The sequence below is a fragment of the Patagioenas fasciata genome, chromosome 1 (genome assembly GCF_037038585.1).
Source record: "Patagioenas fasciata isolate bPatFas1 chromosome 1, bPatFas1.hap1, whole genome shotgun sequence".
Classification (NCBI taxonomy): Eukaryota; Metazoa; Chordata; class Aves; order Columbiformes; family Columbidae; genus Patagioenas; species Patagioenas fasciata.
In genome coordinates this window covers 162,070,588-162,097,167 of record NC_092520.1, presented here as the reverse complement: position 1 = coordinate 162,097,167, position 26,580 = coordinate 162,070,588, and the positions used below count along the sequence as shown (strand labels likewise).

General features: G+C 36.8%; 1 protein-coding gene across 1 annotated transcript in view; it reads right to left on the bottom strand.

Moving 5' to 3' along the window:
• NAV3 (neuron navigator 3) overlaps positions 1-26,580 on the bottom strand; it is a 554,398-nt gene that overhangs the window by 403,455 nt on the left and 124,363 nt on the right. The window contains exon 2 of the mRNA XM_071799425.1: positions 3,681-4,084. Coding sequence (XP_071655526.1) covers positions 3,681-3,752 — 72 coding nt within the window. The 5' untranslated portion in view covers positions 3,753-4,084. The remainder of the gene's footprint in view (positions 1-3,680; positions 4,085-26,580) is intronic.

The following is a 26,580-nucleotide window of genomic DNA, read 5'->3' as shown; positions in this document are numbered from 1 at the left end:
GCATTTTGTGCATTACTTTAGTTGTGAAACAATCATATAGGTTTAGATGGGGCCAAGTACGTAAATGATATTTGAGGGTATTTGCCTGTATGTTGCTTCACACACATGCATATGCTCATGGTGATGGACACCCTCAGCCTCAAGACTTTAACTTGGCCACAGCTGCAGCACCGTTCAGAGGTTTGGCTCTCCTTGTCTGCAGCAAGCAGGTGTTCTTCCAAGATACCAAGTAACCTGGATAGTGTGCCAGAGAAATGGCTGCAGTGGGACTTTTTGTAGGGGAAAACATTAAAATTAAATGACTAGAGTAGTCGGGAAATTTTGGGTATTTATTTTACAGATGTGACTAGTATAGATCATGTATGTGCCAGCAGACTACAAATTGTTATGTTGAATTTGAAACCAGAAAGACCCTGCTGAATGATGAAATACAGATAGATAAAGCAGTCTTTTCTGATTTTTAATATGGTTATTTGCGGCACATTGCCTATAGAAACCTGTTATTCAAACTGCTAATTCATAGCTCTCTCTACTATTTCCATGTGCTAAAATCATGAACCTGCACACCATAATGTAAAAAGCAACACATGCATTTGGTACTTACTAGCACTTATGTCCTAATGCCTTGAATAGTATCATATTTTTTAAATAAGAAATTACAGCATACTGTGGGGAAGGTAAATAGATCCAGAAGCAGAGCATTTAACCTGAAATCTCTACATAAACAGAGGGATATGTCTGGCACATAACCAGCTTGGAGGAAGTAAGGATGTGTTTTGGACAGAGATACCATGGACACATGGTCCTCAAGCAGATAAAGCTGATGGACACAACAGAACTACCCATTCCAGCTCATTACCAATTTCCTGAGGCTTCATACCCAGCCAGAAGAATTTATAGAGGGAAGTCCTATGCCTGTTTGCTGTAGCACGTCAAATTAATTGATTACAGTGATCTTTCAAAGTGTTTTTCCTCTCTAGCCTGCCTCCCTTCTTTCATCAGCACTTCAGCCACAGAAATTGGGCTCCTGCTTCTACACAGTTACCAAACGTTCTCATTTCATACCCAAGCCTCATTTTGTACGCAAGAGTGTCAAACACTGAGTATCAGCCCAGAGACACTTTCCAGTGCCACAAACATAAACAGACCATTGCCAGGCATCAAAACTGTAATTGCATCTTGCAGCTACAGAAAGGCAAAGGAGTTTAATAGTTCTGCAGCCATAAAAGGACCAGGCACCTAATTAAAATGCAGACAATGGCATTTGATGGTTTCTGAGATAAGGAGTATATCTGAATGCCCTACAGACGTGATAGTTCATACACTAACAACATGAAAATTATATAAATATAGATGTCCAGGCCCAAATAGAGATCATAAGAAAGTAACTGTACAGCATGTATATAGCTATGAAATTATTAGAAAAGCTGAATGCCAAAGCACAGTTGCAAACTACCTGACAAGTTTCCTATCCTTAATTAACATGAAGTCTTTTCTCCATTTTATTTTTTTTAAATACCTCATGCAGAAAACATCCAGTGACAACACCTTATGCAGCAACACAACAGTTGAGTCTTCCCAGAACACAATATTTTTCATTTCTTTACAGAACATGGTCTATCGAGAGATTCAGCGTGACTTCTGCCTGTTCATATCCAAGTAGAACACCACTAGAGCATCCATGCCAGTTAGCAAGTTAGCCAATATTTTGTAAAGTTGTCCTCTTTATTTCACTCATTTCTATCTAGTAAATTTCAAAATGTGCTTTACAATCAATGCAGTATAAAGAAATAGAAAAAAAATTACTACTTGTTCTTGTGTTTCCCCATCACTTTTAAAGCCTTATTTTACTAAAATATTAACCTTCCATAATAAATATGATTCTAGCATATCAGTGATATTGAATTACTAGTAAGGCTCTCTGAATATACTGACAACTAACTAGGCTTCTGCTTATTATCATCACATTCACTTCTTCAGTATCAGCCACACCACAGGAGCAGAATCTTTTAACAGCTGCCGAGACTTCGGTGGTCTCTGCATAGTTCTGCAGCTGGATAAAACATCCACAGACTGGCTCAAAGGAAACATTTGACCTTGAGGTACAATAGATCCTCTTTGAAACAAACTTTCTCCTCCTAAGCAATCTGAAGAGTCAGTCTCCAGAAGTGAATCTGCAGGTATTAGACATGAATGGAGAAAAAATCCTTTTGAAATAAGGCTGGGGGAAGTGGGGACTCGAGCATACTCAATTCCAGATCAGATAACAATGGTTCAGAAAACAGGTCACTGAATGGTGAGATTGATGCTAACATTTCTCAACTTTTCTTTTGTGCCACCAGAATGGTGGGAATTATGAGTTGGAGAAAGCCTCATGCTCTAAACCAGTTTTCTCCTATCACATACCTCTGTGTCTTTTCCATTACAAAAAACACACTCCAAGTCTGCGTGTATTTTTGCAATAATTTCATCACTTGTGTTATCATGGTATATTCCCTGCAATTATCTGCACTTTAAAAGGGCTATTGGTTGTGACCAAATGACTTAGATTAACACATACAAATCTAAGAGTCACTAAAACCAAGTATTTTATTTTCTAGGTCTTAAAATTGTTTCGTTTATGCTGTCCATTAATTCCCCCATTTGTATTTTTCCCAAACAAGATCAAAATTCTTTAAAACATTATCTAGGACCTCTCATACCAAAATTCTCATACCAACAAAATCCAGCCCAGCAGCATTTTTTATAATAAGCCTGTAAAATAATAAAGTACACAACATGCACTATAATACATGATCTGGATATTAACAGCCCCACTGAACCTATGCAACAGTTCAAAGAGGACAGTAAATCTCATTTAAAGGCCTAGTATGAAGAACATCACAGCCACAAAATGCTACACCAGGAACAAGAAGTATAACAGAGTTTTAAACTTTAAATAAACTAGAGATTTAAAAATAAATAAATAGAGCCACACCTTTTTTTTTTTTTCAGGAAAAATCTAAGAATGTAATATCAAAAGATCAATAAAGCATAGGAAAATAGAAGAACCCAAAGGTATTAAAGAGCATCAAACTGATGTTTATGAAATAAGCATTAGAAAAATTTCCAGACCATAGCATGCATAAGTAAAGGAGATGAACTGACAAGATAAGCCTTTTGGGATGGTCTGGTACAGAAGTGGGATTTCCAAAAGGATCTCCCATATTGCTGAAGCATTAAATTACATGACTAAACTACCTTGGGTACTGAAGGGTAAAACTGGAAAAACAATTCATCAAATTATGCAGAACTACTGGGAGGACACAATGGGAAGGGTATATCTACACATCCACTGTAAAAGACAAAGATCTCAAACAGTTTCAGGCTGATGTCAGATGCTTTGGATCAGCAGGTCTCGGCCATGAACTCAGCAGTACAGTTTTGCCAACCAATTTTCTAGACAAATTCAGGGAGCTTTTAGCACAAAATTACCAGGCAATCAAACAGTATTAGAAAGAAAACTAATGGATGACAAAGAAACTGAGTCCTGTAACAGGAGCTCGCTGTACTGCAATAGTGTGTGAGCATAGCAGACTATGCTCAAAAGCACATTAATTTCCAGTTTACTAAAAAAAATAAAAATTGAGGAGTTTGCAACCATTTCAAATATAATTACACATAACTAAAAATAATCTTACCTTCTTTTGATCTTCTAGTTTATGACTTACTGGATTCCTTCCATGTTTGTTCATCTCTGAAGATAAATCCATCACATTCACTCCTTGCCCTTCAAAATGAAACTGGTTCAGCAATACAGCAAACTAACCCAAAGAACAGGGGCTACAAACACAGAGACGTGGTGGTTTTCCCATCACACACCATGGCTGAACAACAATGACTTGGAGAAATGACTAAGAAACCCGTTGACTGAGCTGAGGAAAACTTTGCAGTTCACTCTTGGGACTATCCAAATCACCATAGCGTTTTAAAAAGCTGATGCTTAAGAAGAGGAATATTCATCCACAACTTGTAACTCCAACTGCTATCTGTATCTTTCTTCACAGGTTTCCATTTTATAGAAGGTTACATCCTGACTGTGAACCTGTTGAGAAGGAAAAAAATATGTATCATCATCAAGATGGATTTGCAATTTGCTGTCACTCCATGTGACAGGTTATCTGTCTTCATCAGGTATTGGGGTGGGGGTTGCTTCTTATTTGTCATGGTGTTTTATTTTATTTATTTATTTTTAAGTAACTAATAATGGGTTTTGATTCAATACTTGTCAGGATGAACCTGCACATGATCCCACTCATCTCCCTCTACATGTCAGCGGTTATGCAGAGTATTCACTGAGAACAGCTAGTGAACTCCAGGTACAGATGTCAAGGAAAAGTTAAAGGAAAGAGAAGAGCAAAGACTATTTGACTAAAGGCACCATAGGAGAAAATTTTTCATCATTATCACATACTTCCTACTCAGTGCCTTCAAAAAGTAATAGCCAGTATAACAATGACAGGGTCAGACAGGGAAAACCTGTAGTCAGAATACTAAGTCCTAGCCAATATAACAACTTTAAAAAACAAAACAAAACAAAACAAGACAAGACAATGTCTCCCCAAAAAAGTTGTCTTGAATGCTGCAAATGACAGAGGGGAACAAAAAGAAAAGAAAAAAAAAAAAACAAACCCCTACAAAAAAAAAAAAATTGTTTGCCAGAAAGTTTAAGTTCTGCTATCAGCAGGAGAAAGAGCCAGCATCTTTTCTGTCATTTTTGACAACAAAATAATAGAATATTCATGCCTTCAGTACAATTGAAAGTCAATTGCATTTAAACTGAATTAACTGAGTAGATGAAGCCCACATAAAAATAATTTGGATGCTATTTCAGTTCATTTTAAATGCATAATGTTCACAAAATGCCTTCACTAATGCATATAGAATAAGAAACATGTCTAGATAATGTATTGAATGGTACATGCTAGGTCATGCAGTCTGTCTCTAATAAAATGACATTGAAAAGGTTATTTTCTCTTAAAAAAATAAATAAATCCAAAATTCAACAGAGCTATTACCAATATTACTATCAGCATGAACTATCTTTTAATCAGACATGATATGCAAGTGTTACTCTTCTATAACTGATTTATACTTAGTGCAAAATTTGTAAACCTGACGGCTGATATTTACTTCCAAAGAAAGAAAGCCATATTTAAGCATCTACAATTCAAAGAAACACTGGCAGCATGTTTCCCCATGAGATACAATTTCTCCATCACACCAAAGAGTGTTCCAACAAAGAATAAACTTGTAGTTATTCTCAACACTACAGTGTGCGGCATCTATTTCTTATCCATATTTATCTTCACATATATTTGAACACAATATTAACAAAAGACTAATCATGCAACAATGACAAGTCTGTTCTAAAAATAACTAGAAGCAAACAGAAGATTCATTTGGCTTGGGAAATTATAGGAACATAAAAAACTGTACATGAAGCTACTACATGAGAAAACACACACCCAGGTAGAAGCTTGTTTCCAAAACACAGCTTTAGCCTGAAATATCTCACCTAGGCATGTAACCAACACTGTCTGCTATTCTAACTGGTGAGAATCACCTCCTCCTGCAAATGACACAGGTAAGCATTATATTATGAACACACCAAAGTAGATAAAAATGCTTGGAAAACATCTTTATATTCACTATTTAGAGCATCCTGAGGAAGTTAGTTAAATAAATAGCATGACCGTAATGCATGTTCACTGCACAGAAAATAGAAAAGAGTCACTAAAACTGCCCTGTTAAAGACTTGCACAACTTAGAATTTTTATTGGCTTAAGAAGTGGATCAGCTTTAGTAGTATTCTATAAGCTCCCCAGCATTTCTCACCCCATTTCCACAATGGCTGAGGTCCAGCAGGACAAATTATTCCCACCCCTACCCAGGGTCCCAGAGGCACAATGTGCAATTCCCCGTGTGATGGTTTTGGGGATCCACAAAACCCAGAAGTCCATAACGCCAGGATGAAGGAACGTGAAACATGAGGTTCCACTGCAATGATCACATCTGGATTTACACTACAGTTCTAAAGCCCAGATAAGTCAAAACCAAGCTGTTAAAAAGCAGCAGTTTCCCTGGTTCATTTCATGGTCAGACACATAAATTATATTACTCTCCATGCCAGTAATTACGCTATACTAGGCAATTAAGCTATTCGGTGGAACTGTGTGATGTTTTCAAGCCAAAGTTGAACAGAATACAGATAATTTTGTTTGGACTACTCTCATTACTTTTAACATGCAAAGCACAGGGTGGCAATTCTTGCTTGTTCCATTCAGTACATTTTTCCATTGTCTTCAGCCTTTTCAACATAAACAGCAGTAAATAAATGCTCTTGGCTGGTTGTTTTTGTCTGTTTGTTTGGTTTTTTCAGTGGCACCCAATTTATTATTCACCATTTTACACTGATATTTAACATGCATGTAATCACAGAATAAAACATCTAGAGTCAGAAAAATCCTAATGATCACACACCAAATAACGTGGATGTTACTAGGTCATCTGCAAATGTAAAAAAGTAAGACAAATTAGAGCTTTTCTGCAATTGTGTTCCTTTAAGAGACAAAGAACTTTCTGTTTTATTTCACTATGAGCCACAGGTTACTCATAGACTAGTGGAGAACAACCACAGATTCTATTCTGAGAATTAACCAGAGTTATCCTTTCTAAACTATTCTTCCTATCAAAACAAGTAGTTATTGAAATGTTTACCCTGACAGGATTTTCAGGAAGCAACCAGTATCCTCAGCTCTCTAAAGGCCTCTTCCATATATTTTTTTAAATATTATTTTCCCTTAAGTAGCACATTCTCAAAACATTTGGTGGAAATTAAAATGAATGTCTTTAGAGAGTCTCGATGTTGCAAGTTAAATTGGTTGGGGAGCAAGGGGAGAGAGGGAGTTGTAAGCAGTTACTGTGTCTTGGTCAGTTTTCATTGTTCTACAAAGAAACAGTTGCCCTACAACCTTAGAAAAAAAATCTAGATAATGATTTTTTCCTGGCTATCCTCCCATTGTCAGTGGTCTTCTGATGTATTAAAAGTGCATGAATTTCTGAGGTGCATTCTGATGGCTGAGAGGCTGCACACCAAGATACTGCTCTGTAGTAGCTAATGTTGACAAGGATGGGGATGAAGGGTACATTAGAGCCCCCACTGATTACTCTCTTTCACAGAACATTATTGTTTCCACATGGACATTCTCAACTTTTGCCACACCAAAGTGACTTTGCAGCGAGTTTGAGGCAAGTGCAGGTATGAAACTGGCTGTAATTCACGCTTCTCAATTTTTATTGTTTGTGTATAGGAGAAGCCTACTGAGCTGCATCCCAGGTATTATCAGTTACACTGATCGGGTTTTATGTTTAAGAGCATTTGAGAGTTAGGTTTTTATTAGAGCATTAGAGGGGAAGACATACTAATTTTCAGTGTTAGTACCTCATTATCAAAATGAAGTTTCTACTGCACGTGCAGTTGTAATGGTGATGCAGAATTCGGGGGCTGGGAAGGAGCAGAAATTGAACACTGCCTGTTCACCTCTTTCAAACCTGAGGGTGTCTATGCCAGGACCAAAGCAACTGTCAGTTGTAAATCTCAGTATACACCCAAGCAAATGGAAGATACATCCAGCCTTAGTTCCTGCCTGTTAGTGTTGCCAGGGTGATAGCATGGCTGAAAGAAGAGATGGGAGAACACCAAGGATCCATGACTGCCTTGAGATGAGCAGTGGGGCACATTCTTCTGCAAGGCATCCTCTGATTCACTGTCCCTAGGGTTGATTCTTCAGGCCATAGCAATGAAAATGAGGCTCACCACTAACATTTTACAGTTTTGCAAAGTTACTCAGCTCCACATTGAAGACAGTTCAGGGACACTAGAGATGTAACTTCCATCCTTGATATGCTCCCATGAAACCTCTAGGTGATGTTGCGCTCCAGTATGGCTCTGATGACTTACTCATAGCAATAGCTTCACAATGGCCTAATAAAAAAAAAAAAATTAAAAAAAAAAAAAATAAAAAAAAAAAGAAAAAAAAAAGAAACACGCTTTACCTTTACGCATAAGCTTCTTAGGTTTCTTTGTAGTCTTTTCCCACAGGGAAATAGTATTTAGGGTCTAAGTATGGGTCTAACTGCAAACATATTTATCAGGCACACAAAGAGTTATCAGGAAAAGATGATGTTGACTCTTGGAGGATTTGAGAGCAATGCCAAAGAACATTGCTTTTAGCCAGCAGTCAGAATGAGAGGCCAATATCTGTTCTCTGCAAACATGAATGATAGAAGCACCATAGAAAGGCTTGCCTGCATCAGATAAAAACAGCCTGGGAAGGCAGTTGGTAAGCCAAGAAAATATCTCTAAGCACTGATACTTGCCTACAGAATTATTTCTTCTGATATTAAATTAATTCTGGTCCCAACAGCAGTAAAACTGGTCCAGATACTCTCCTGATTCAAGTAAAACAAAAAGCTGAGTGTATACTGCTCTCGCTCATCAATGTGATGATGTTTACTCAAATTAAAAGGAACCACATAAGGATAAGTCCAGAGCTGATACTTCCTTTGCTAAGTGCCATGTGTGGCTGAGACATTTTATATTTTGTATCATTGTAAGTGGTGTCACCCTGTCTTCTACATTTCTTCATAGGGCAAAACTCCTCTTCAGCACATAATGTTATGTTGGAGTCATCACATCATCAGTGAGGACAGAATTACAGTTGTTTGTATTGTTACTGAGTCTAGCAAATGTATATTAACACATTTCTTTTAAGATTTGTACACTTTAAAGAAAAAAAAATAAAGGAGAATCTAATTCTTACATTCTTGCCATGCTGTTTTGCAAGACAGGATGCTGATTAACTCTACATCAGACTGAATGCACAAGTTAATATTGGTTCAGATAGTGATTTATTAAGCACAACTAATAACACACACAGGAGACTGTTCTAGGCCCTGATAGCCTCAGAAACCATTGCTATAACCGGGACAACAACTGAAATCCTTTTTGCTCTCTCAAATCCTTTTTATCTTTCATAGTATCCTCCATCAAACAGGCTGAATGTCATGCACAAAATTTAGAGCTGCTATTACATGTCAATTTTCTTTCAAAGTTGGAACTAGTACCAGACAAGAATGCCTGGCCTCTTCCATCATCCAATTCTTTGGCCATTGAGCATCAGAGAAAAAGAAAGCATAAGAAAGGGAATACAAAGCATATTTCTGAGAGATAGTTCAGTCCAGCCTTTTACCACGGTCTTTCCTAAAGATTTGATATGAGGAATGACAGATTTGTTGAATGCACAGTACTCTATGCCAGGATGCATAACTCGATTTGGTTAGCTTACGCAACACTCTCCTGCCATATATGCAATCTTTTGAGTGATACATAAAATGTCTACATTTCAATATACCTCACAGCACTTCTGCAGAGGTCCTGCACTGCACAAATCCCAGCTTGAACAGTTATTTCAATTCCATCTCTAATTTCAGTGTGATATTTCTCCATTGTTGCCCAAAGTTGTTTTGAATGGTCCTTTGTATTGCTGAAATAGATACAATGTCTTCTCATGAGAATAGTATGATGTAATTTTTATATTTATGTTTGGGATTCAATAGTAAGAATGAATATTCCTTATTTGCGTACATGTTAATTAGTTTACCATATTTGTATTATTCTTTATAATACTGTATGTACAACAAAAGAGTTAGCTTGAAAAAGAAGACACATAATCTGCAGAACCTATCAACAATCCAGATGGGATATAAGAAAAAAAAAGACAACACTGAGCTGGAAATGAAGAGGAAGATAGAAAGCATATTCTTGTATTCTAGGTATACTATGGAAAGACTAGGCAAGAAAATAGGGTTTATTAAAAAAAAAGTGAGTACACCTATGTGGATCTTAAATAGTTTCCTTACATAAAGAGACTGTTTCAGTTAATGGGACAGATAAATTTATGAGGCTCATGAGAAAGAGAAAGGCTAATTGAAAATAGTAAAGAGCTTGCATACCTTTGAAATTTTGTTTCCTAGGGAGCTATTAAGCCTTCCTTTCTGTTGCTTTCAGGTTTTGATTTGCAGGCTGCAAAAAACATGCAGCTGACCTGTTCCTGAGCAGCAGCTGTTCTTTTGGGACTTCTAGTCATCTACACCTATTGCTCTAACCAGATTGCCTATACACCAGAAATCCCAGATCAGTTACTAAATACTTCTTTTTGTCCATTTTACAAAATTTCCAGGAGGAAAAGGCAATGTGTTTTGGGAAATACCTAGACATATGGTAGCTTTATGGAGACTAGGATATCTGTTATTCCTCAGTACTCCACATGTGCTAAAACTTTTCTACCACTCCATGAATGGCAATGCTGTCCAAAGGGAGGCGTGTTCTCTGGTTCATAGGCTACAAGTAAGACAAACAGAAGCATAGACTAAATTTTCACATACATTGGAGTTTTGAGTAATTTATATATTCAGACACAGAAACAGCATACTGAAGATTCACCAGTTAATCTTACATGAAACAGTTAAATTCACTTCCCCTACCTTATTGGAAATAAGGGTTTATACTCCCCACTTTGATAAATCTAAATCCTTAAATCTTAAAAATACCATTAAATCACACAACCTCTCTTGGTGTACCGTGGCTTTCTAAATAACTCCAGTGGATCAAAGAGCCACCTTCTTTTTCAGAATGTTTTTAACTCTGTCTGTTGCAAGTGATAAAGCAAAAAAATCATACCTATCTTCACAGAACATGGCTCTGAAAATTTCATGGGTGCTTCAAAAGTTGCCAATCAATTATTTCAATGTGTTTAGTGGCAGCCCTTTCAGGTGAACCCTGTGCATATCCCAAGAAATTACATATGGGTGCTGTTTTAACACTTCAAGCAGTGCTCCACTATGCCTGGTGCCTCAATATTCTATTCATGTCCAGGCTAGTCTCTTGCAATTAATTCAACTGATTCAAACAAATATGTGGCTGAAACAACAAACATCTCCTAGAGACTGCAGAGCAGGGAGATAGCTGAGCAAATGAGACAGTTGTACGGAGAGGGGAGAAGAAAAAAAATAAAAGAAAGGGATCCAAAAGGATTGAAATTTCTTTCTTTTTTTTTTTAGTTGAAACAGAGTCAAATGACAAAAAATATTACAATATTTAAAGACAAAAAGCAGTAACTGGTGCATCTTAAAAATAAACTAAAAATATGACCTTTAATGGTGGAAGTTTATTAGTTTATTTGTCTTCACAATCACGTGATCACAAACTTGTTTAAATTAGAGCTGGTAAGTTAGCTTCCCACTCTGCCAGTGCAGAATAAATTATTACAGTGTATTTTCTAATGCTGTATTCTTGCATTTCTTTAAATTCCCCAGTGACACAGCTTATGGCATTTCTCACAGGAGAATATTAAACAGCCCAATAGATCTGAAAGCTCTAGGAAGATTCTTAAAGGCTAGGTATACAGAGTTAAATTTCAAGCTGAATTCTACATTCTTCAGGCATTCTGTATGAGTCTTTGCCAACACGGGCAACTGATCACTCTCTATATACTTTTACATACTGATTATATCCTCAGAGTTTGTAACACATTCAAAAAATTCCTCTATTAACATGAGTATCTAAGCAACCTCTTATGTAGGCTCAAGTTTGGCTTATCTAGTTCTGGATCCATTCAAGTAAAACTCAAATAGACCTTGTGAACACCCAATATAAAACTGCATTTCAAGATGTCAAAGCACTTTGTCAATTGTTCCTGAGAACCTCAAAGTTGAAAGTTCATTCAGAGCTTACATTAAAAGAAAAACAGGAATATCTAGACAGTCTTAAGTCTTACTGAAAATGTAGAACTACAAAGGGTTTGAGGTAACACATAGGAAATAATCCTAAAAATTTTATATAGCTGTCTGGCATATGATTACCACTAACTATATATTAGCTACTTGTCACTATGGAAAGTATGTAGCTTCGTGTCTACTTAGAACAGAGCATATGTCCACTCTTGAATGTCCTAAAATATGTGTCAAGGCTGTCAGGCATTCAAAGTACAATGTTACTCTCCACTTGTAAACAGATTTTCGTCTCCAGGTAGAACAAAGTACCCAGTGTCTGTGAGACCGTCTTGGGCAGGATTCGTCTGAACACAGTCGCACAAGACTAAGCTAATGGCTCAGTGGACTCTCTATAGTCTGAGGAAATAAAAAGGCAATTTTAGAACAGGATTATTCTGTCTGAAATAGCCCTGATGAATAGTGACCTAAAAATCTCTACCTCTTTCCACTGACTGCAGAAAGACAACACGGTGACTATGTAAGGCATGGACCTTTGATGACTGATGCATGAAAGCAGCTGAGAGGAATCTCTTCCTTCAGACCATACTTCTTAAATGGTAGAATATATGAGGTTGATGCACTCACATGAAGCTCTATGTTAGGAAGATTAAAAAAATAAAAAAGCCTAAACACACTAATTCATCCAATCGAGTCCTACTGAAATGATTCCATACAAGTAATCTATGAGGCATTACCATCTCTTCACTCGAAGTTTAGAGTGGTATGTTACTACAGGGATATCTGATGTTTTCTGGTTTGTCACAGCTGAAAATTTTGCTTGCTCCAATAAGCAAGATACTCTAGGAGAGGTATGGAGTTGCTCCTTCCGCAAAAAAAAAGTTGTCCACAACAATCCCTTCACTGAGAGTTATTTCTCTTCTTCCTTAGAAGCTGAATTTTGACTTGGTAAACAGTTTTTCAAGAGTCTCACAAAAACTTATCCAACACCTTTTCAGTATGAAAGGCACAAATATACCTTTTAAGTACTCCAAATCCTATCCTTGTTTTTATTTATGTTAAAATAAAATGTATTGTATAGATACTCAAGTCAAGGATAAACATCTTGAAAGCACAAAATATGCCTTTTTTTTTAATATTGGAAACAGTTTTGAGAAATGTTTTGCCTCTTAATATGCAGAACATTTTTTCAACACAGTCTTTTCTTGATATACTTAGCTTATCCTATTTCTGTAACAACACTGTGAAGATCTCTTTTTGCATTATACAGGTTACCTGCCCTAAAAATAGCAATAACAGCAGTGACAATCCTATGACTTCTCGCTATGTAGATACTGCACCTTATCGTTTAGTAATATGAATTCCTGACCTAGCTACAAGTTCTCTCCTCACCTGTATCCTGTGTTTACACTTAGAGGTTCTGGAATTCTTTGGCACACCGTGAGATTAAAGAAATCTATATCATAGCGTCTCTTCGCAACATGGTTTATAATACCATTTGTAGTATCTTCTTCTACTATTTAATGCATAAATTACACTAACGTTGTCTGTAGCACTTTTTATTTTGTTCTTCATTTCTAAGCACTTTTAACATCAGGCAAACATATAGTACCACCGATTTTCCTTGGACCCTGAAAGCAAAGTTGTAACAGTGGATTGCTGGTTGTTGTTAATGTACCTTCATCCAAGTTAATTATAGAATCTATTATTTAGAAAGTATTACTTTCCCTAGTTTTTGTCCCCAAAATGGATATGGCCAAATTTGAAACAGTAATTTTTTAGACTCTTCTTAAAAGTAAGAACAACTGTAAAGGACACAGTTTCTTGCCTCACTAGTGCAACTATTTTTATTTAGATCAGAGATTATTTTAGGGTGAAATTCACCCTGTGAAAAGGAGTAGCAGAAGACCTCCATATCACTGATGATAACTTTAGTTTGCCCATAAAACCTAGACAATACAAGTCTGTTTAAGACCTGCATATCACTTCGGATTTCAAGAAATACACTTACACAGTCTGTAGTCCAGCTATTTCAGGCTACCCTTTGGCTCTGCTAGTGTTCAGCATTCCTGGAATAATGTTTTAAGCCTCCCTTAAAAGTATCATAAACAGCCTGTCCTTGCATTGGCATTATAGAAGTTTCATATTAACAATTTACTACAATTTAGCCCCTAAGCCTATACAAGTATTTACAAATATAAACACTAACATATACAGAGCAACAAATATTACCCTTAACAACCTTTCCTCAAGGAGTACAGTAACTCAGAGAAGAATACCGCTACATCTCCCTTCTCTCTTGATAACATAATGGCTACACATATAATGCTGATCTACAGCTCATTCAGTTTGGAAGCTTACCAGAGGGTATGTTCCTTCTTTTAAACAAACATATATTCCAGCCCTTCAAAATGGGACAAAAAACTGTGTTTGAAACATGCAGTAATTAAAGAAAAAAGAAACACTAATTAACAATGGAAACAATTCTTATTTTCTCTATTGAGGCAGCTGTCATGTAATATGCCCTTCCAATTATTAAAACGTGACTCATGTCACAAACACACTGCTGAATTAGACCACAAACATGCGCTGCTTGCACTGCAGTATTTACATCTAAATATTGTCAGTCTCCCAGCCCTGACTGATAATCATCACACAGAGCATGTATCATACAAAAGATAAACAAAAGTCTAGGTCAGAGATCATCCACATTAACAAAATAAGCACAATTACTTCATGTCATCAAACATACACAGACTAAGTCTATTAAGGACTGTGAACAGTGTTTAGGTGAATAATATCTGCATTTCATCTGTGTAATAATCCTAATTTACCATTAGCATTACGATTAATCACAAAGCATGTGTGAAATAACTCTGAAAGAGATATAGAGCAGCTGGGCTGAGTATGTATTTTAAGAAAATCTGGTTTCTGAAATTATAAACTCAAATTTAATTAATTTGTTCACCAGCTGTTCAGACTGGCAAAAAGATTGAAATAGTTCTGTAAAATGAACTATATACTCTATCACAGAAGCAATATCTACCTGAAGAACTTTCTGCAATTAATTGCATTATATAATTGTCTACAAATAGTAAAAAGTTTCACCCTAGGAAGACGTCCCAGTCCTGTTCATTTTTGACAGCCAATAACATTTTGAAGTAAAAGGGTAATTCTGAACATATTACTGCATCTAAAAACATGGTCAATATACACAGAATATTATTGTTATGCCAAAAATGCTCCACAGTTTTTTTCAAACTCAGAAATTGAATGACTGCTATTACATAGAAAGTACACAGGTCTCAGACAGATACAAAATCTCAATGTTTATATTTACTTCAATAGTTTTTCTATAACTAAAACCAACTTTTTTTTAATTGTTTAGATGAAGCAGCCTAAACCACCTCAAACAAAATAAAGACTGTTACAGTTGGTACTCTATAATACTAACAGCCACCTTGAAATACCAGCACAATACTAATGGTTTTTAAAAACAGAACACTGTACCCAAAATCCAGTAAATTTATACAAAGCAGCATGATATGAATGATGTCTCATTTTATAAAGGCTTATACATACCAGACAATGCAGTGAGACTGAATAATTTTTCATCTTGTCACTGTGAGATTCTGCATGAAAATACTGCATTATTACTACTTACATCTTGCTACATCCTTGCTGTTTGTAGACTTTAAAAAATAATAATAATAATTTTTTAAAAAAATCACAGAAATGGAGGTTAGAATAGAAAAAAAGACTCAGAAAACAATGTCTCTACCCAAGGAGTGGATCACATTGCACTGATAGAAATTTAATGGCTCTTCAGGAAGCATAATGAACAACCTTATCTCAGGAGACCTCTGTTCTCTACACACATCAAGAGTGGTGACAGCTCATCCTTCCCAGAAACCAATACCGGGAGGAAAGCACGCTGCCTGAGATTGTTAAACCTACGGCACGTTAGATGCCTGCTGTCATCAGAGACAAGTGCTACCACGCAGCCTACCAAGCGAGCTCAGATACTGCGATTCACACAAAGAGACCTTCCTCATATTTCTCAGCAATACAAATTGAGAACATCTCTCTTTAAATTTGAGCATGTTTGCTTTTACTAGCCCAGCAGCTCGCTGTATCACAGAGCCAAGTCTGGTCTGTGCTTGGCAGGTGGTGGGGAGTTGCACGGGCAGCGAAAGCAGCCCCCCTGGAGTGGAAGGGAATATAGAGCTTTATCCTGCCAGATTAGGAGTGGCATTGACTGGCTGCGAGACTATTTTGCGTAGACATCCTCCCATAGAAGATGGATCTCTAATATCGAACCCTTGAGTAGAGAAATAAAAGGGAAAGCTGGGAAATATTTGAGGTTACAGAGGCATTTGAATAAGCTGTCTCCAAAACAAGAGCAGAAAGAAAACCAGCCTAACTCAACAACTATGCATTTGCGCACACAACATTCCTAGATAATAGGAAGCAGAACACAGTCTTTTGCACAAGAATCATCATGAAAATTCATGATCTGGTCAGTCAGTGTAACTGAAGCAAGCAAAAGGTTACATGCTCTAAAAGAGCTTGAGAAAGGGAGAGGTAAACAAGTTTTGTAACCAATAAAACTTCGTCCTCTAGACTGTAAAGAAACATTCAGAGAAAAACAGTCCCAACCACCCCAGCTAGATATTTCTATGAATAACTTCTCAGTACTGGCAATAAGTTTGAACTGTAGTCTAGTATTTGCACCCTGGAGGAACTTATTCTTGTTGCCATAAGACAGACATTAACTCAAGGTTTCACTATACTGCAGAAGATGCTATTAGCTCTCCAGAGCAGTACTGGACGCTCAAGGTAAACACTGATACCTTCACTGGAACAGTTACCTTCTGCTTTTACCTCAGCTGAACTAATACACCAAGAAAACATCACTTAGAGCAATTCCAGGGTCTCTCCTTGTGCTCCATAAAACCAACTGCTATTCACATGTTAAAACAAAACAAAACAAACAAACAAAAAAGCAGACATGTTTGAAGCAATTTCAAGAAACCTGGTCTCCCCCATCCCTTTTTCTTCCTACTCATTAATGAAATCATTTGAAACAAATACACACAGCCTATTTTCATGACTGCCTCATAAAAACAGCAGAAGTAACAAAGAGCGTTTATCTGTGCAGTTTGTCACAGGTGTTAGTAGAATAACCAAGTCAAAATGCAGACACTCATCATTTATAATCTGAAATAGTTTTTATTAAGTAACTACAGTGGCATTTCTCTACATAATACTTTCAAGAGCAAAACATAATCAAAATAATGCCAACATTTTATAAGCAAATCACTCTGTTCCAGCCTCTATAATCAGACTAAGAAGCATTTTAACAGTCATTTGCACTTATAAGAACACAATTTTCTATCTCCACATGAAATGGTGAAAGAATTAATGGTGTTGACCATGAGATTCACATCTCATCAACCTTGATCAGTGAGCTCTTTCTTTACACAAAAATTGTTGCTGCGCTGGATAAACCATTTAACACCATGTTCTTCATTAGTACAGAACGAAAAATGAAATGTAGAAAGGTGGAATCCATCCTGTACACAGCAGGCAACCATCCCCAATTAAAAAAAGCTACTATCACAAGAGCAGGTATTAACTAGCAGTTTGAGCAGAGCCAAGAGTCAAGCTGGAAGCTGAAGGCAAGCCATCTAGGACAGGACCGAGGCACCAGCAGGACAACTCACAGTGTTACTGCCCACGGTACGTATGTTCTGTGGGTAACAGATCAGGCAGCACTGTCAATCTGGCACCTCAGAGGAACCCTAAGCTCTCTTGCACAAGTATTTGAAAATAGCTCGCTGTTTTCACAATAAATACCTTTTCTCATCTATTCCATTTATACAATGTCTTTCACCGGGCAGTTTTTAAGTGGTTAATATTAATTAGCTCTCAAAGGGCTCCTAGGAAGCATTTCAAGAATAGAGACAATCATTTCGTCCACACTTCTCTCCTCAGTGGCACGATGTGACAGCTTCCTAAAGAGCAGAATAAAATAATGGAAAACCTAAAGCTGCTGAGGGTAAGTTTTCTTAAGCTCGGATTTTCAAAGCCCCATTCAAGGCCCCAGCTGGGGTCCCATGGGCTTCTTTGAAGATTCTAGCTTTCCTAATGAACCCAAGGCTCTTTTTTGAAAGAGAAAACAAAAATCTCAGTTTTATTATACCTTATTAAGGACACACCTTTGCCCCATCTTTGTTTTTTTCAGTTGTGTGGGGGATATTTCTGAAGGTCACGTATAGTGCTTCTGTTTTCTTTGTTGTCTCTGAATATTTGGCACTCTCTTACTTTTCTGTTACTACATCTGAGACTTAAAAGTACATTTTCTGTTTTCTTTCATGAAGAATTCAAAATATGAAATTAAGATCATATACAAAACCAGGATGTATTAAGAACAATGAAAAAAAAAGTAAAACGATATTTCAAATATCTGAAAAATGCATAGCCAAACAATACCTGGCAGGTAGACTGTAAGTAATATTGCACAGTTGATTTGGATTTAACAGGCTTAATGTACCAACAATGATAATTAATTTGTAGTTATTTGCTACTAAGACATTTTTTCTTGTTCATCTGTAATATTATACACTAAGTCTACTTTTCTAAATGGTAAACACTGCAGACTTTAGCATAAGCACCAGGAAGTGCATTGCAGGAGGAACAGAAAAGGATTTCAGACTCTTTGTAACAGTAAAATACTACTTGAAGACATCTAGTATGGGTATGGCGATTGCATAGATGAATTAACCGTAATGCAAGAAGTAACTGATGCTAATAACCAAGTTAAATTAGTAAAATAACCAATTAAAATATCATCTTTAATTAAAATGTCAACTAAAGCAGAGGGCTATTAAGAGACATGTCAGTCGCTAAAAATGATGCATCCTAATACTTTTACATGATGCTCGCTCTTCCAGCATCCTCCAACATCCCCCAAGAGTTTTTACCCAAAATAAAACCAGGTTCTCGTTGCCTTACTTTGAAACACTTGGCATTCAAACTATTCCAGAAGGCAAAAATCAATAGTGCTACAACACAAAAAGAATTTAACCAGATTTTAAGACAAAGAGATACTGAACATACACAAAAACAAAAGAAAGAGCAAAAATGCTAGCCTGAGGGTAGCTTGGTACGGCAGCTGAAATGAAATGCAGATCATCCTTCCCAGCCCCCTGCCTTTGAATGGAAGTCTTCCTCAGATTTCAAAGCTTGTGTAACGAGGAGCCAATAAAACGTTATAATCTGCTAATGCCTGTTACCACTGATTCACAGCACTTCTCTCCCTTCAATTAACCCACATAACATAGATCACCACAGTTTGCTAGATGATGCACGAGGATAGGGATTACACCACAATTGACATAAAATGACATACACAGTAGAAACAGAACAACAATACCTCTAATAACCACTGTAATTGGAGCTGAGATATTGTAATGACAGATCTATTAGCACTAGGTCAGTGGGAAAATATCTGGATTTCAGGTTTACAAGGGGTGGTTTTCTGGCCTGACCAAAAGCTCATAATTGAGTGATATTTTTTTTTTCTTTTTTTCCCTGTTGATCTCTGTGGGCTTTGAATCAAGACAGTGTCATTATTTTGTTATCTCAATATTGCTGTATTCAATCATATCAAGCAGCAATAAATCCACATATATAAAGATGCCCACCAATCTGATACTGGGCTGCCTTCCTCTTCTTGTTTCAAACTCAAAATTTAGCAAAAAGAAACCCAACCCAGAGTAGTTTAATTCACAAGTCTGAAAAGAAGTTTCCAAATCAAGAAAGTAGCAATAACTGAATAATACATGAATATATGAAAAATAAATGAACAATATGCACATATACATAATTTCTTTGTTTCAACAAGTCCACTTCTTTAGTCTCCTTTCCACCTAGCCTTCCCTGTTTTGCTGACAAAATCCCTTATGCTGCTTCATTTAATGATCTCATTGGAAGAATGCAATTTATTTCCTCAATATGTGAAACAGCTAATCCCTTCATGGCCTGATCAGCCTTACCTCCTATGGTTTTACCTTCCAGGGTGAATATTCTACTAGTACAATTAAGACTAATAAAATAAGGTAAAAATACTAAAATGAAGGATTAGATGACTCAAACTGCCTCTATGATTTTCACACGAACCATGAAAAACAAACAAACAAAAAAAAGAACTAACGCAATCAGTGCCTATTCATTACCTAAGGTGATCACTCCTAAGGTGTTTCATGTTGTGGTGGTGGTGGTGTTTTATGTTGTTGTGTGGTTTTATGGGTTTGTTTGGTGGGTTTTTTTGGTTTGGTTTTGGATTTTTGTGTGTGTGGTTTTTTGTCTGTTTCATTTTTTGTTGTTGTTTGGGTGTTTTTTGTGTGTTTTTGTTTGTTTGTTTTGGTGGGTGTTTGTTTTGTTTTGTTTTTTTTTTAATGCCTATATTTTGTTACACTTCTGCTTAAGGAGAACAAATCTTTATTCTGTACTGTTGTACTGTTGTGAAATACCGAGTTAGACTTTACTACTCTCTGCAGATGCATCACTGACAATGCTGTAACCCATTTATGATGCCTTCTTCCGTATTGTCTGTTGCCATTCCGTCTGCCCTTTGATGATGAAAGATGCAAACTGAAGAGGCAAACCTACAAGGATTACATTTCACCTAGTTCTGTATCCTAAAACTCAGCCATTGCGACAAAATCTGGATGGTGTAATCCTGCACTCCAGCCAGGCCACCAAATGTTAGACAGGTTTTCTAACATAACATTTGCAGGAAAATAAATAAGGGAGATTAGAAAGCTGTCTGAAAGTTATTACTAGTTATTACTTTCAGAAAATTGTTTTCTGAAAGCCTCATAAATTAGCTACTAATGAGCAGGTCACTCTGATTGCTTTTTAATAGCAGGATCTACAACTGAAAAGAGAACTCAGTTGCTTTATCTGTGCTGTTGACTTTCTTTAGCAGATGTTTTCTAAGCACCATAATAGCTGGCTTAATTTGTCTTTATATTCATTCAGTTGCACCATTACACTTAAACTGTGTTTCATGGAGTTACACTGGAAGTTCAGAAATTGGCTCAAAATACCCCAACCCTGTTGACCAGTTTGCAATACTGAAAATGACCCTTTCAAAACAAGGGCCACTTCAAAACAGATGCTCAGAAATCTGGTACCCCTAAATTACAGACTGAATCTTCCAAACTAGTCCAGCACAAGCAGAGAAAAAGGGGTAAAAGTCACATTTACACTCAGTGTATTGACCACAACAGATCCTTCCTGAAAATTAAAGCAATGCAGAGGGTTGTTATCATTTACACTCAACTCCTTGCAACTCAATGAGGGTTGTTTATCAGCTAAGGAACTAGAAACTATAGGTATGGGCTAGCCAGAAGTCCTGTTCTGTGAAAATTTCTCTCCAAATCACAACCTGGCTGGAGGTGAGATAGACCTACAAAAAAAAAGTCCTGAGGGAACTCCCATCTCTCAGAAGCAGGGCAGAATTGGGCTTACAACTAACTGAATGCTTTGATATATGACGCTCTACATCCAAAATATATATTACAAGGCAGAAGTCTCTTGATACTATGTTTTTTTAAGCAATAAATTGTAATGATTAACTTAATGATGACTAAACTGAGTATTGGTGGCTGAGAATATGCAAGTCATTTTTAATTATTGCAATAGCAAGAATGAAACCTAAAAAACCTCTGACTACAAAAATAAGGTAGCACTACCACAAATATACTTGTGCTGGACTATTTTTGGAGTACTCTGTAGTGAAAATAAACAGGACAAGGGCTGTTTAAGATCACAAAGGTTTCAGTATCTAACAGAGTGTTGAAGTGCATCAAAGCAGGCTGCAATGGCTAAATAAAACTTCAGTACATCAGAAACTTCCCAAGAGAAAAAAGCAAACAAGCTATACCAGCAGAAATAAAATATTAGGAACAGAACCACCTAGTAATACAATATTTAAAAAAAAAAAAAAAAAAATTACATCAACCCCAAAACTCCAGCTCTTTACTACTGGGCATCCCTTCTTTTACTGCATTTAGAAGCATCTTGTTAACATAGCTGTTCTAGGTTTCCATTAAATCAACTGATCCATCATTCACTGAGTTATTATAAAGCTCTTACTAACAGAAGACCACTAAGTCTGAGTTAGAACAGAAGCAAGAATTACCAGAATTAGGTTTAAAATACTTAATTAGTGTATCTGCAACCAGTAGGCTTGCATTGTTGCTTTAAGCAGAGATTCTACAGATTACCTTGAAGACGACTATGTGAATTAATGATGTCCTGCTTCTCTGCATTATTAAGTTTTCAGCTCTAAAGAGAGCACAGGAAGCAGAACTGGCAAAAGAGTTAACATCTAATGAAGGCCAGAAGAAACACAAATCACTGAAGGGAAAATAATACAGCCTCTGACAGTGAAGTAAAGAGTACATCAAAACATAGGAAATAAAGAGAATTAGATACTAGAATACCGCTATTTTTTGACTAGTGTGTTCTGTTACAAATTTAGAATCCCACACTAGATAAAAAAAGTCATATGTGTGTGTAATAAATATACTTCAGTCTCAGTCTCTGATGTTTCTACTTCAGAGAAGGTAAGAAAATACACTATTACGATGATTTGACAGCCACGTTTATTGCCACATGGAATACTAATCAACCCTGACCTCATGAGTTGCAGTCTGTCCCTGAGAAAGAAGTATTTCCTGTTCTTTTCTCTGTTCCACACTGTTGCATTGTTTTACCAATAAAGCCCTATGCAAGTATAAAGAACAGATTACTTTTCAAGCTCTTCTTTTTGACAAAGTTACTCTCTGGTGCCATCCATCACTCCTGTAAGCCATTTTATTTTCGTCATGTAGGTATGCTTGCTGAATATCCATAAACACATATTTTTAAAGGCCTAAACATATGTAAAGACTCATTGCTCTATTTGCTGTGTCAATGCACGTACCTAAGGATAGGACACCATGCAAGAAACGTTCAGAAGAAAAATACTGAGATCTTCCCACTGATAGGATGAGGGGCAATGGGCACAAATGGAAGCACAGGAGGTTCCATCTGAATATGAGGAAAAACTTTACTTTGTGGGTGCCAAAGCCCTGGAACAGGCTGCCCAGAGAGGTTGTGGAGTCTCCTTCTCTGGAGACATTCAAGACCCACCTGGACACATTCCTGTGTGATCTGCTCTGGGTGAACCTGCTTTAGCAGGTGGGTTGGACTAGATGATCTCCAGAGGTCCCATCTAACCCTAACCATTCTGTGATTCTGTGGTTTTTAGTTTGAATTACTGCTTGAATGGCTTTATACCTGTCTCTTACCAGGTCACACCGTGTGCTATGTTAGCACAGGACTGATCATTTTAAAGCACATTCATTTCTTTTCACATCACCACACTGCTACTGCCACTGCTTAATGATGTGCATTTGATTTGTACATCTGAGCACATGGTACTACTGTCACAGTACATCTGGAATTAACCAGTGATGCCCTGCCTGGCAAAAGTCTCCCCATGTTTCAGGAAACATGAAACCACCGTAAGTCTGGTAGAGCTGCTTGTGATCCTCATTCCTCTTCTGAAAACAGAGGACCAGAACCCATCTCAGCAGAGAGAAGATTCCAAAAACAAGTACCTATAGATAAAGATGAGTGTTTCTTCCAATACCCTATATATTTTTCTGTGACAGTGGTTATTTTTTCCTTGATAGAACCAACAGCCTTTATAAAAATATGTATAATGACTTTGTTTTCAGTTGATGATGAGCCTTCTCAGAAAGTCCTTCAAAGCTCAGCATAGCCTCTGCTAAACAAGAGCACTCACATCTACCCTATACCTCAAAGGCTCTCTGTGAGGTGAGTTGTTCACGCCGACCTGTATTTCCATACCCTCACCACAGCTTCTGTCCTTTAAAAGCCCACACTGCCAACCCAGACTATGGCATATTTATACTTTTTCCTCCTTGGAGACTTCTAATGTTACGAATGACTCTTTTCAAAGTCTTTATTATTAGACATTACAACAAATGGTGTTTTCCCAAAGAGCCTCCTGAAGATAAACATCCTGGACACTTCAACATCTAGATGAATTTGACAAACCCATCCTGGAAAACTTGATTAAGAATGTTAAGGGCACAGGAGAAAGGAAAAACAGCAATTGTAGCTATAAGTGACTGAAATATTAATATTTATATAGCTGAAAAATTAAGCAGCACAATGCACAACATAGAGCCTGAAGAACTGGTATTGTTTAGTTGTGACTAAATCACAGATGATTCATATTGTCCCTCTGAGTACAGTTATGTGCAAAGCTAAATCAAGTTGTTTTAACATGTTTATTCCTGTAAGGGTAAAAAAAACCCACCCAAACAGAAATTCAAGCCCCGCAGTGTGACCACAGGCAGCAAAGGTAAGCACAACAGTCTACCTAACACAAATCTGCATATCCAACACTGTCACCACTTTTCTCCCAAGGTCTGATCTCTGCTGTCTGCACAAGTACCACAACTACACTGACGGATCATGAGTCCTCATGATGTACAAAATCTCTCCTGCTTGACCACTAGCTGCATGGGGTGTGGAGTGAATCTGCTCTTCGACAGCGTAGCCAGGCCCAGGCTAGAATGAGAAGGATTTGCCCATTTGGAATCTTGATTCTAGAAAACTCAAAATTCAGCTACCAAAAAGTAGCTCATCCCCAACAAAAGATCAGCATTTTGTTTGCAGGTTATAAGCTCAGCACTACATTCCCCTGAGTGACAACTAGGGCCATTAGCAGCATCTCCCTTCCATTCTTTTTGCAATGTCGTTCTCTTGGGAAATTAATTAAAAGCCTACCCTTTTCCACGTGGAGACTTGCTGAATTTCAACCTGGATAGTTCCCTCACTCCTCCTCCCTCATCTCCACTAGGGAAGCATGATAAAATTAAATAAAATTACTTTCAAGAAGAGTCAGATGTGATGCAGGACCCCAGATGTTAATATCTTTGAGACTATCACCATAGAGCATTTTATTCTTTACTAGTTACAGTGATATAATGTATAAGGGATACACTACTACTATCAGAATCTTCTCAAATAAAAGTAACAAAGAAAATGAAAAAGATGACAGCTCTATATTGCTGCAAATGTTCAGAAAATTACTGCTAGCAATGAAGTCCTGTTGCCAGGATAGAGATGTGTCCTTTCATAATATATATTCACATAATAGTCAGAGAGTAATTTTTCAGAGGCAGCCTGTGACAGCTGACTTGGGAATCAAGAAACATGTACTACATAACAAAATTATTAATAATAGCATCATCCTACAGGCTGACAAAGAGGTTATTCATTTACTGTCCGTTACACACTGGCTGCGTGATGCTTGATAGCTCCAAAGGAGAAGAATATCTGTTCATATTCTTACAAGAAAGACATAAATAGTTTAAAAATTCATATTAATTGTGCAGTGAACTATCTGAGCATAATGCTGAGTTGTTCTTTTAATTTCAGATAAGCATAGAGCTGCATTTATATATTCAGAATGGTTTTCATACTGGAGTAAACCGAGGAATTTTCACATGATCTCAACTAGAAAAGAATCCAAGAAAAAAAAATGAAACAAAATTCACCACAGAAATTGATGTGTTTGCAAGAATATTTTTACAGATCTTCAGATATATTAATAACACATCCCTTGTAGCTATTACAGTATTTCCCTACCAACTATACGTGACAACTGCAAACTACAACTTGAAAAAAACACACGTTTCAACATTTTACTTCTATATATTTCAACATATAAACTGATGTCTTATTTTTTATAATTTTATAAATAACCATATGCAGCAACTACTGTCAGAAGTGATTGCTGTCATTCACGAAAAAATAATCATTATATATTTGCACATGTATTTGCAACAAGGAGAAATGGCAACTGATGCCTTGAGAGGACTCCTTCTACAGTTAGTATGGGATATGGGGCATGAAAAGTAACAGGTCCAGCAATCACCTGAAAATAAGGACATAAGACTTCCACATTCTTCTGCATCGTCACCTGCATTTCATATATCTATAATGCCCCACTGCATGACGGTCACTTTAAAACATTCAAAACTTGCATGTGTTGTCAGACTTGGAGGGTTAACCCCCTAAAAAATAAACATTTTACAAAAAACATCGTAGCTCTAGAGAAAACATTGCTATTTTTTTTTAATCTATTAATTTCATTTAAGCACAAAAAAAAAAAAAAAAAAAAATTACAGATTTGGTTTAAAGAGTTTTGAAAACATTAGCAAGAGACATTTCCGGGACCAAGTAAGACAGGCCCATAACCAAATGCATGAGTTCTGGAGCGAGAATAAAATCCATACAGGTTTAACATGTGAAGTAGTACATACAAATATACAAACATACATAAGTATGTAACAGTCAAGTGGAAAGAGAATATATATCCCACTAGTGCTCAGTGGAGATACAAGTAGCAGCTTATCCTCAGAACTGAAATTTCTTTACATTAACTGATAAATAAATACAGTGCTGTGTGACAGAGAAAATGAATTTTGTATGAAGATCCAGAAAACTGTTTATGCATTTTTTAACAAGTTATTTATGGAAATCTACCTTGCCTGTGTTTAAAAATATATATGTATAAACAAGCCCTCCCCATATACCATGGGTGTCTAATTATGAAGACAAGTTTCCACAGCTGTACAAGTCTTCCAAAGT